Consider the following 12,463-nt stretch of genomic DNA (forward strand, 5'->3'; position numbering starts at 1 on the left):
TGTGCACTTACTGGGCTCCACCGGCTAGCTCGGCTAAATTAACACTACAACCTGTGTATGTAGGACAGATGTGTATTGATACAATCTATTCAAATATCTGGCTGAAATCAATGGAAATTACAGAGCAAATATGGAGCATCAGAACGTGACCATCATCATTGTTAAGTTTTGCTGCAAAGCAACATCTGTTGTTGGTAGTGACGATGACAAGAGCGAAGGTAAAAGTGCAGTGATGTCATTTGTGACAAGGTCAGAGGTTTGGGTAGATGGATGGATCAACAGAACACAGGAAAGCCATGTTCGACTCCCATTTGAATTGTTTCTACTAACCAGTCTGGTGCTTGACAAAGTTATCTGTGTTGTTAGATTAGTAGCCATGGCGACAAAGATTGTCCGATGTTGAGAACGCTAATTTTAACCAGAATTTTTCCCACAACCTAACCGAGCCATGACTTATTATAGAAAGCTAGGTCTGTCACCCTCAGGCAAAAATGTGTTGTACTGGAAAATGAACAAAATACACAATACGCTAAATGTTACAAAACACGCCTTTATCTCATCTGGGACGCTTCATGAATGTGAGAAAACATTTTAATTCATGGACACTTTTGTTTTTATGCAAACGGGAAAACTAATTAATCTTTTGGTTCCCAACATTTCAAGGCGATAAAGCTTTTCAGAGCTTTATCCCTTTGTCAATTTTAAGAGACTCCCACTCAGAAGTGAGCGCAGCATGAAACGTGTCGTTTCTTTAATGATGGCATTGAAGTGCAGCTTCTGAAGGCATAAAATAATTATTTACTGGGTGGAAAGCAGATAGAGGGATGATTAGTGAATTATCATCCTCCTACTCTCTGCACCGTTCCTGGAGATTCTCTGATCCATTTTCACTAAGAGCAGGAAACTTTGAGTGCACGAACGCCAGTGAGAAGTGCATCATATGAAAGTGATCCGGTGAGGCCGGCTGGGCCCCCAGACCTCCACCCTGGCTACACGGAACTGTAATGGGCAGCAAATTACCAATATTACAGATAATTACTAATACAGCATGAATGGCGATTAAGATGTCTGTTTGAAGAATCTGAACGTTTAACGAAAATCAAGATGTGAAGGTTTTTCCTTTTTCCCGATCAATAAATGAGCACTGACACCAAAATGATAACAGGGTGATCAATTTGTTTTATTTCTAGGAATATAAATAAAGTAAAAATGGCAAACAGACAAAGAAGCCAAATCCCCAAAAAACCTAGAAATCACAAATCAGAGTGATTCCATGAAGTTCAACAAGTACCACAAAAAGAGTGAAAGACAAAATGGGTGAAAAATGCACGCCCATATACTAGAGAGGATTAACTTTGATGTTACTACAAATAAGATAAAAATACCAAGAATGAGTAAATAATGAGGAAAAAATGCAGAATTTGTCATTAACAGTCTTTGCCATTTCAAAAATGACAATAAAGAGAAAAACAAACTCCCCAAAAAGTGTTCCTTCACATCCACAGGTGCTTTATACAGATGCACGTTTGGTTTTACAGGCATTATACACAACAGACAACAGCTGGTTTGATAATCATGAGACAAAAAGAATTCTAAATGGCCATTGTATGCCCACATGATGTAAGTGTATCATGTAACATTTAACAATGCGGTTAATCTGCAAAGGAACACACAAAGAGCAGTCTACCTTCCATTTCATATACAACTGTAGTGATGATAACATGCTAAAAGTCTTCCAAGCATGCAGCTGCCACAGTTGTTCTGATCCATTTCATGGGCTGTTGGAGATTTGGATACAGAGGAATGATTTCACACAGAAAATGTTGTCCCATCAGATTTGTGAGAAGCTGCTCGGAGGCGTCTTCGTGCATCGGTGCAGACAGGTTCTACAGAGAATCCAGTGTTTTGGGAAAAATAAACCCACAAAAAAAAAAAAACAAAAAACAAAGAACCGGTTGGGATAAAAAATTCACTGTTTCCTCTACAAGCTGAGAAAAATCAGTGGAGATAACTTCAGTGAATTTGATCCAGACGCCACTCCCTGTTCGTCATTGTAGCCTTTAGAGTTATGCCCTGTGGTGTTTCTGTGTCTTGCTGCTCTCTGAACAGACACAGGTTTCCCATTTACTCAGCATACTGAGGATCTTTCAAGAAGTGACACCTCTCAATTCCAATTTCTCATTAATTTAACTTGAGGACACCAGAATCTATAAATGGACAAAAAAAAAAAGAAAGAAAGAAAGAAATATAGCTCCTATAGAAACTTCATTAACAGATCAATTAATCACAGTGCAGGCTGCAGAAGATCTGCTGCCAGCCCTTTAATATAAGATACTATCAAACTCAATAACAGCACTTTCTCAAAGTTTTCACGTCTGTGCAATGCAGCTGATGAGATGCAGAGGGATGCTGCATCATTCATCTTCAGCTCTGTAAAACAAACCAGCAGTCCACCAACAGCACCAGCAACATTTATTTTCATCTATCTGAGCAGAAAATCCATCTCCATCGGAGAAAATGTATGAAGGTTCAAAAACAGAAAAATACATTCATATCATAAGACAGCAGCAACACAATTTTAGAAGTTGAAGACGTTCACATGACTTGAGGGGGAAACAATGAGTCAGGCTCTGTCTAATCTAGACAAAAAACTGTATAAAAACATCAGGCTGTGAGTACCTGGAGTCTGTTGAACTGTCCCTTTAAAGATACGAGTCTGCAAAGATGCTGTAGATGATTATCTGCTACAAAAACTATTTCCATCAGCTTTCGTCTGACGTCCATGTGAAGGTTTGTATTCAAATACATACAGGGAAGGCACTTGACAACAGTGTGCTGCCAATTTAAAGTAGGATCAATTCGGCTTTGAGCCTGGATACCTCAGAGCTAAATATGAATTCTGCTTCTGATGCAAAGCAGCTGACCTGCTGTGATCCATATGCAGGCTAAGTCTGTCAGTGACCCTGTCCTTTCAAATGGAAATCCTTTTGTTTGTCTGACTTCTCAATGTTGTTCGGAACATTTAAAATTCCTTTTTCTGTTGGTGTAGTCGGCGCCGAGGTCCCAGTTCCGATCAAGGTGAGTCAAAGCAACAACTGAAATGGGAGCCAAGTAATGACAAAAGATCGTCTCGCACAGGAAATAGCCGAACAAAAAACCCTCACACCGAACGCCAGCATTGCTGTTTTTTTTTTTTAACTTTCTAGGTTTGGCTTCTGCTTCTTTGACATCTGCAGTGGCTTGGGGGATGTCAGTGATCTTAGCCTCTGGCGAGATGTTGTTTAAAAGCAGACAGCTCATCAAGGTGAGTGACAAGTGCTGGGGAGGGAACTTAAGATTCACTTTACTGCCTGTAGCTGAAAAGTTACATACTGTGGCTGTAAAAATCACTAAAAATCTTTCAACTGGATTTTTTTTTTTTGGACACATCCCAGAGGGTAATGATGTAAGAAGTCATAATCAGCAAGGAGCTTTGAAGGAGTCACAGCTGTTCATCGACACAATAGTTGCCCATAAAATAAGAAAACAACTGCTGCAGTGGAAGTTGTCACTCTTACTTTGTAGAGTCCCCCTGCAGTAAAAGACTGTGTACAAGGGCCAGGAGGCTTTTGATGAATTAACATAAACAGAAGTATTGAGTTTTGATGAGGCTTGGACCTGCTGCTCAGATATCTCAATTTTCTGATTTTACTTTTAAAATTGAGTCCAAGCAGTCAGTTGAATGTTGTAATAATAGCCTGCTCCATGAATGTGCAGCAAGGCAGTGATTGATTTTTTTCGGCTCTATATTCTTATTGCTTTGGATGATGGCCAGTTTTGCCTGATTTACTTATGAAGTCCTTTCAGTGACACAGAAGGAACAGATCGAGAAGGAGTTAGAGAAGTTTCTCAGTCTGCACTGCCAGAGTCTGGAAAAGTAATATGAGCTGCATGTTAGCAATTGTGATGTATATACGGACCTACGCTCATTCAGCAGAATGCATTAGTATCAGCCAACTATTGAACACTGTGGGAAATAAAGAAAAACACAAAAGCACAGAGTGCACTGAACTGGCTCACATCTTCATGGAGCTGTGCTGTAGGTAAATGAGGACTGTTTTTAACACTGAGCTCAGTATTTGTGATTGTACATTCTGCCTCAGTAGGATTTAGCAGAAAATGTAACAAGGAGAAAAATACACGAGATAAATTTACGGCGAGAAACTGACACAGACTTGATAACTGATTGCTTGGTGTCTTTGCCAAGTTCATCAAGTCTGTTCTACGTGCTGCCTTAGACAGATTTTTGTGCCTGAAATAACTACAGCTAAACCCTCATTGAGACACACTGAAATAAAACAGGCTTTAAATAAAAACATGTGCCTGGTGCTCTTACTGGGCCTCACACCTCTGGTTGACATATGAGGGAGAAATGTTTGCCAAGATTCCAAAATTGTGACTGGCAAAAAAAACAAACAAACAAAAAAAACCCCACTTGACTAAGAGCTCTCCACCATGGTGCAATTCATACATTGGAATGTTTCCTTTAGTGGGAGCAGATGAAGGCTGGATTAATTGAAGACTGTAGGGGATTACTGGATAATGTAATGAAACATTTAGGCCAGTATAAGATAATTAATGTTGGTAATCTGTGAGGGCAGACATAGACTCAATTTGATTCACATCCCACTGTGGGCAGTTTGGTTCCTGTTAGCCTACAACAACATAAACTTTAATACACAGTAGATGTTTTGACGTTGGAAAATCACAGGTGTCAACATTAACAATGCTTCTGTAGTGTTAAAAGGTCCCAGTAAGCACAAACCCAAGACCCCGGAACTAAAGCAGCATCCTGGAATTCATTCGTTTTATTATTAATACCTGAATCTTTCCCACTGCAGCAAGAGGCTCTCTTCAGTTTGGTGGTCTATAAAATGACTGTCATCAAAAGGGTTCAGCTCCACAAACAGGCAAACATCACATGTTTACACACTGCTCAACATAAACACAGCATGTTTTCCTCTGTGGTATTAAAGTCATTAAACTACCCATAGAGCTAAAACATCAAACTCTGCGGCTCACTGTACACCAGCCCCTGAGGTAATGTGTGGTGGTTATACATAGAAAGTTATTCTTCAAAATCTTATTTACATCATTTCATTATTTCTCATCCAGAAACATTTCCTCCAAGGGAAGAATAAAATAAACTGCTCACAAAAATGCATTGTTGGAGCCTTCTCAAAGCAGATGCCCAGAGTGCAGATGAATGTTTTTTTCTGAAGCATCTATTCACACATTGTGAAGAGATCAGTATACTGCTGAGGGAGGATAAGCATGCTTTAGTGCGCGTCATTCTTTCCAAGTGTTACTTACACACAGATGTGCGTCTGTAGCCTTTGACTTCTGAGGATTCCTTGATGAAAGATCTGCGTCTTTGGCAGCCTAAGACTTATTGGAGCCATGGCTTTGCTCCATCGTGTTGAAGAAGAGACAGACTCCTGCAGTGAGCAGCAGGTGCATGGACTCGTACAGTAATTTGGGTGAAAAGACGCTCCATACGAAGAGATGGTAGCGCAGCACAGTCACCAGCACAATGTAGGCTGCAGCTGGCACAGACCTCAGCAGAGCTAAACAGTAGCAACCATGGCCGACTGCGACGGGGCTCCTGCAGAGAGAGAAAGGATTCATCAGAAGGGAGGGAAGCGCTGCAGAGAGTGAAGGAGGCCACTCTGCTGTCAATAACAGGAAAACTTCCTGTTGAGGAAAGCAGGAATGTTTGTGTGGCCAAGGTCATCCTGAGCGGATTTAGTTGTTTCTGAATGAAATGTAATGATGTCGATTCAGCAGCTGCAGACTGTTTTTGATCATTCAAGTCATATTTCCACATTCTGGGTGCATGTGTAAGTTTTTACCTTACACATGCACCCAGGAGAAGAGCCTAGTCCAATTATCTTCTCACATTAATGCGGGTTGCTGCCATATTCTGAAAAATAAGTAAATGACTTTAAAACCTGCACAACAGGAGGAGTGAAGCAGGAAGAAGATTAAGAGCTGATGATGTAAAAGTGAACACACATGGATACACAGAGTCATGTGTACATTTGATCTATGACGCACTGAAACACATGCGTGAATTGCGCAGGGATCTGTTCATTCCAACACGTCCAACGGTCCCAGCTGAGGGTGTGGAACTCCAAGCCTTTTTCCAAGACAAGAGAAGACAAACTGATGATGTTGTCCAGCTTGGAGGTGGCAGTCCAGCCAAAAGGCCAGTTTATAAGAATCATCAAACACAGACCAATAATCATATAATGTGGGCAGCAGAGAAACGTGTAAGTGTAGCTGTCACAATGGTATAAACCTGGTTGGACTAATCCAATATTCCCGGAGGTGAAACTGAACTGACACTGTAGATCCCTAAGTTTTCACATTGAGAAACAAATAAAGCCAAATGTCGGCTCAGTTCAATATCACGGCCTGCTGCCTGTAAAGACGATCGCTATACACTGGACTGTCTAAGTCATGCCTTCAGTTTTAATGGTGTGACTGGTTTGAAACTTGTTAGTAATGTCTAAATACACACAAACCTAGTGATGAATTTACAAGTAGCGGGTGCGACACACTTCTGGTGATCAGAATTGAAAAATCTCTCCAGTGTAATGCAGACATATAAACCACTTAACTGAAAAACAGCAAGTGCTGTGATGTCCCTTAAGATTCAATGCTAAAGCTCTAGACGTGCATAAATACAGTGAGCACAGCAGCTCAAAGTGGAAGCAGGACTTAGGCCTTTAATTTCTGATACATTTTTCCAGCTGATTTTTTCAAGTTTTCCGTTGTGAGGCTAGTAGAGTCACACATTATGGCAACAGCTGCAGAAAAAAAATTCAATATGAATAGATACAAAGTTTGATCTCACCTAACAGCAACTTCCACAGAGCCGCTGTTTTTATTTCTGCCTCTTGTTTCAAAGAGCAACTCAGATGGGTTAGCAGGGTGCACAGGCCAGCAGTGTGGGGAAGCTATACCATGACACTGACATCTTCTCTAAAGTTTTACAAATGAATGAGGTGGAAAAGCGGCTTAACTCCACTTCAGCTGGGTGGTGTTCATCCAGAAGGACAGAAGGGGAGAAGAAGAAAAGTTACAATGCACTCAGCACTTTCTTCTGCTGTCATAATGTGCAAAATGAAGGATAAATGAAGCAAAGCTGACTGTCCTTCAGGGCATTGTGTCAGTAAACCACCTCACTTTTGAGTGAACAAAGAGCTGCACAAAAGATCAACAGCCTGTCACCACTTGAGCAGTTTTCCTACTTTTACCAAAAGTGATATGAAAGAGCCACGTTGCATCTTGCAAAGAGAGGCTAAAGTAAAGAATGATCTGAAAATGCTTAGTTACATCTCTATATGCCCATTTATGCCAGCATATGTGACTTTGTAGACATTTTAATGAGGACAGTAAAGTAGTCATCAGCCAGTCCTGAAGGTGACTGCTCTGTGATTTTATGAACTAAAACAATGAAAACTTTCTCCTCAACTGATGGTATTACTTTGGGTGCAGTGTGACAGTGTCAAGGGAAAGTCATTGAATAGATAATGATCAAAGCCCATTTCCAGTACTCGGCTTGTGGTTGAGCTGCTGATGGTGCAGAGTGAATTTTAAATGAGCTCTGGTACTTTGCATCAGAGTATTTCAGAGTTTCATTCTTCCCTGTATCTCTTAGTGCACACTACAGGTGGGGTTTCTTTGGAAAGCACCACGCTGTGAATGATGTCCAGCACTGTAATGCAGCGCGTAATGTTTACAAGGCGCCTTAATGCGGTATTAGTTTGAAGGGCATCACAAAAGAAGATTTGAATCCCTGCAGTGGCTTCTAGAGGCTGCAGTCAGCGAGCTGGTTGGGTGAGGGGTAAACCCACAGTGATGAGTTGAGGCGAGGCAGCCAGGCACCAGCACACCTCACTTTAGTGGCTGTTAGGGAAAGGATCAATCGCGTCGTAAGACTGAATGAGATTTACCGTCAGCTTGCATTGTTGTTGCACTTTAGGTTCACGCATGAAACAGATCGATGCGGGAGCTGCATCTGAATTTAGTTTGTTGGAGGAAATATTTTAAGCAGAAATTTGATCTCAAAAAACACAAGACCTCAAAGGTGTCATGTTGGTCACTCCCGAGTGCCGCTGTATTTGAGATCTGACGCGCTCTTCTCTTTATTGCTTCCAGTAGAAAATGAAGACAGTGCCACAGCTTTACCAGACCTGCTGTAATATGGCTGAGTTTTAATCTCCTGTGTGAAACTACAGTCCTCTTTGAGTCATTTTTAATATTTCTATGTAGAAGTGGAATTCCTAGGGTAATGACAGTGAAAAGTTCCTGAATATATGGAAGCTTTCTGCCATGCCTTGATCGCCAACATCATGGACTCATTCTTTGGGGATATTCAACATCTATATCAGATATCACGGCGAGCCAGTCAAGCACTTCACTGGATCAAAATATTGGATGAATGAATCGATAGACTGCTTCTAGCAGTGCCAAAAATTTGAAGATGGCTAAAACCTTTGCAATCAGAGACTGGACTCCTGAAATGTTAAATGCATCATATTCAAATGTGGGATCAGGGATCATTAACAATCTCAATCATGCATGGATGTCTCCTCACTCTGCAGTCTAATTTCTGTCGGACAAAATTAAAAACTTACCTTTTACATCACTATAGTGACTTTTAATCACAAGGATGCAGCTGATAGACCCTTTAAATGCTGTTATGGACTTTTAACCAACAAAGGCAGGTAACACAAATCCCATTTATTGAAATACTATCCTTTGTCTACATTAAAAGGGCATCTGAGTTTTGGCTCTATTATCAGGACAGCTGCTGCCCAGCCACAGACATCATCAGTCAGAGCTGCGAAGGGGCCTCATGCTGAGGGGAGCTTGTTATTACTGGCAGCATTTACACATATACAATGACTAAGCTTGCGCTTCTCTCCAATTTCGGTCTTATGCAGGTTAAACTGTTTGCATGCATCTTGGATCGTTGCCACAAATAAACCCAGGTAACAGAATATTTTTGTGCCCTTGTGCTGCCCTAATAGAGAAAATTCAGAACAAAAGCCTGAGAGAAGACATCACCAATTCTCCTGGTGGATGTGCTGTTACAGATGGTTTAAAACCAAAGCAAAAGAATTGTGTGTTTAAATATAATGTACTTCCACCTTCATGTTTGAAATGTGTTTAAATACAACTATTTTCATGTTCCAAATTGTTAATAACATCAAAATATTTATGATAATATCAATGTTTTCATTACATCATATTGTCAGTGTTAAGTTTGTATTGACCAAATGGATTTTATAGTGTGACCACTTGGAGTGAGAGAAGCTGGACAGCTCAAGCTGTTCCATCACTTTCACCTGGTTACATTTTATTTCTAACTCTGCTGTTTCTTTTAACTTTTTTTTGTTCATATTTTAACAATTTATCCATTACTATAGTTCAGTATTGCAAGTGTGCTTGTGCACAGTAGTTTTCAGACTCAGGCTGATGAGCAGTTTACCAATCCTGGCCCACATTGCAGTAAAGGCCGACATCAGTTTCTAATCTTATTTTGATGTTTATATTCTTTTAAACATGTGCAGATTATATATTCATACAAATGTTCATTTTAATAAGTTTAGTTCAGTAGATTTAGTGAATTAGACTTTCCACCATGGACACTGCAGTCATCCCACCAGAGCACAAACAACCTGGTTGGATGTCAGTGCCACAGAGTGACGTGCAGTCTGACGCTTACCTGTCTCTCTCTGAGCTGAGGTAGCAGACGAGATGACAAGCCCACAGGAGGGGCCCTGCATAAGTGTTGAGGGCCGTTAAGAAGATGGCAGGTGCTTCTACATAACTTTCCAGTCCAATGAATCCCACAGAAATGTCGACAGTGGCAATGTTGTTGGAATTGCCCTGCATGGACACACAAAAAACCTTATTTTAGCATTGCCAGCATTGCAGGAATAACTTCTGCCTGTTTACAGACCAAAAAAAGAATACACAACTATCTGTGGCTGAAGCTTTGTAAACATTTCGGGCCTTAAAAGAACAGGCCGTTGGCTTTATCATCATTACACTGAGCTCCTGGCTTCCAGCTTTGCCTTCCCAGCAGCACAGTTGTTTGTATTTCCCCTGACCAGAGCAGCACACATAGCTTTCTATCTGGAGCTGGACTCTTGTTAGAGCCATTCAGGCTCCTGTGTATGTGTGAATATATGTGTGTGCCAGAACACACGCTTAGTTTATACTTAGTTATGCTTTAATAAACAACCAGTATTTCTGATAAAAAGCCAAATATGTCTGCAGTTAATTGAAAACATAAAACTTTTCTCAAATTATTTTTCTTATTTCCTGTCTAGATGAAGATTTTGAAGATTTTCTCCAACACAATGGAATCAGGAGTCACGGCCACAGTACAAATGGAACACACTTATGTACGTGTAGGATATATTCACATAAAAAAAATTAGCCTTGCTTCAAATGCAACTCAAAAGAGGGGCTGACAATATATGCAGATACGAAGAAAGATGTCAGAATCTTTAGATGCACGCTTCATCACAAGCTGAGCCTGGGGGGGAGTCATTATATATAATCTTTTAAACTGAAGAAAAATATATGAAAGCGTCAACTTCATTTTTCAGATCTATGGCTGGTGCAGACTGAGTGTCTCAGAGACAAAACACATTTTGTAGCTTAACCTTCATAATAATAATTATTTAGTCCGAAGTTCAAATAAGTATTCACGTTGAATCAGCTGCTGAATGTCATTTCTGGGTGGCACATTTGGATATTTTCCTACTAAGTTCAAATTCATGTTCCTTGTGCATAAAATGCCATAATTACCTTTAAAATTTATTCTGACTGTTGGGTTATTGTGATCATGTCTTAGCTCCCACACAGACAGACAGACACACACACACACACACACACTCACAAACAAAATAACATTTAAATGCAGACAAATAGACAAGGACAAAACCAGTGTGTGATTCAGGAGAGCTCATGGATGGCTGTCTTGCTAAAGTTGAATGCAATGATTCATTAACTGTGTCACTGTTTGTTACTCTTTCCTTGCACAGACAAACAGAACATAAACAGCTGGCTCCATTTTTAACAAACAAGCGGCGAAGAGCAGTGAGCAGGTTGGCGGCTGCGTGTGCATGTTTTCGACTTGATTTTTGCTGAAGCCACGCTGTGGTCTTTCAAATATCGTCCAGTACCATCAACAAATATATCACTTATGAAAAACCAGGAGAGCAAGAAATGTTTTATGTATGAATTTCAGACAAAATTGATTGTCATAACAACTGTCAGCGAGTGAGGTTGGTCAAATTGAGCTCTTTGCTGTAGTGTACATCATGTGAAATAAATAAAAGCCTGAAAAACAGATGATTCCAGAAAACTCAATATTGATGTCTGTTATTTGTGAGATGAGTAGTTTTGTGTTGCCAAAGAGAAACACCTTCTGCCTACTGCACATTATTGCGAGTTACTTTTGTTAGATTTATTAAATGTGAGCCCACCTTTCAGTGCGGAGCTCTAAAAACATCCCTGTGATGGTATTGATGATTCATAATTTCTCCAGAAGGTTGCTATATTGCATCTCAAAACCCGTGAGGTGACTCGTCCCTTCTCATGTAGGAACATTTGCACAAACTGTCTCATTTCTGAAGAATAAACACCTTCTTGTTGCTTCACTGACCATCTGGTTTTGGTACGGAGATAAAGCCACAGAAAATCTCCAGACTCGTCCATCACTGTGAATGATCAGGACAACTACACACAGGCCGCCAAGACAACTCCTGCTAGGCGGTTACTCCATTGTGTAATATAATTTAACCCTTTCCCTGACATCAGCAATGTCTCTGCAGGTATTGTGGAATATTTTCCACAATCCCCATGTGTTTCTGTATGTATCGGTGCCAACAAATGTTGACACAGAAAAGAACAGCTTTCAGACAATATTTGTAACAAAGCTTCTGACAACACGAGAAAAAGCCAGTTCTTGGATTCTCGAGGTCCCTGATCAGCTGTTCTCGCTGATTAGATTTTAATCCAATATAATTTAGGTTGTTCTGAATGGCATCAGTTTTTGTTTCAGAGCAGCAAGTTTAAATCACATATGTTGCAGCTGTACAGAGCCACAATGGTTACAGCTTGGATGAAAACATTATTACTCAAAGGCCTGTAATTACACGTCTGTGGTAATAGTATCATAGCCACATTTGAGGAACATTCATAGCTCATAACACCATAACGCAATGATAGGAAGCAAGCAGTCCAGTTGGCCTTCAGGAGTGCTGGATGAAACTAATATAATTTATACGCAAACACTTCCTCAAGTTGCCACCTATTCCTTTCCTAAATGTTGCTACACTCTGTCACAGCATTAAATTAGGTGTCTCTTAGGATCAGACAAGGAAAATCTCAGCTC

At 40.4% G+C, this 12,463-nt stretch overlaps 1 protein-coding gene across 5 annotated transcripts in view; it reads right to left on the minus strand.

Annotated features, from left to right (window-relative positions):
• Positions 1–1,168: 1,168 nt before the first annotated feature.
• Positions 1,169–12,463, minus strand: part of pigg (phosphatidylinositol glycan anchor biosynthesis class G (EMM blood group)) — a 54,245-nt gene continuing 42,950 nt past the window's right edge. For 3 of the 5 annotated variants that reach the window (XM_029512748.1, XM_029512747.1, XM_029512746.1), the window contains 2 exons: positions 9,779–9,942; positions 3,347–5,641 (listed from right to left, as the gene is read on the minus strand). In XM_029512748.1, coding sequence (XP_029368608.1) covers positions 5,422–5,641; positions 9,779–9,942 — 384 coding nt within the window. In that variant the 3' untranslated portion in view covers positions 3,347–5,421. Of the gene's footprint in view, positions 2,208–3,346; positions 5,645–9,778; positions 9,943–12,463 lie in introns of those variants that run through there. The other 2 variants (XR_003841164.1, XM_029512745.1) reach the window with 2 other exon arrangements.

This window comes from Echeneis naucrates, chromosome 10, assembly GCF_900963305.1.
Source record: "Echeneis naucrates chromosome 10, fEcheNa1.1, whole genome shotgun sequence".
In the NCBI taxonomy this organism is placed as follows: Eukaryota; Metazoa; Chordata; class Actinopteri; order Carangiformes; family Echeneidae; genus Echeneis; species Echeneis naucrates.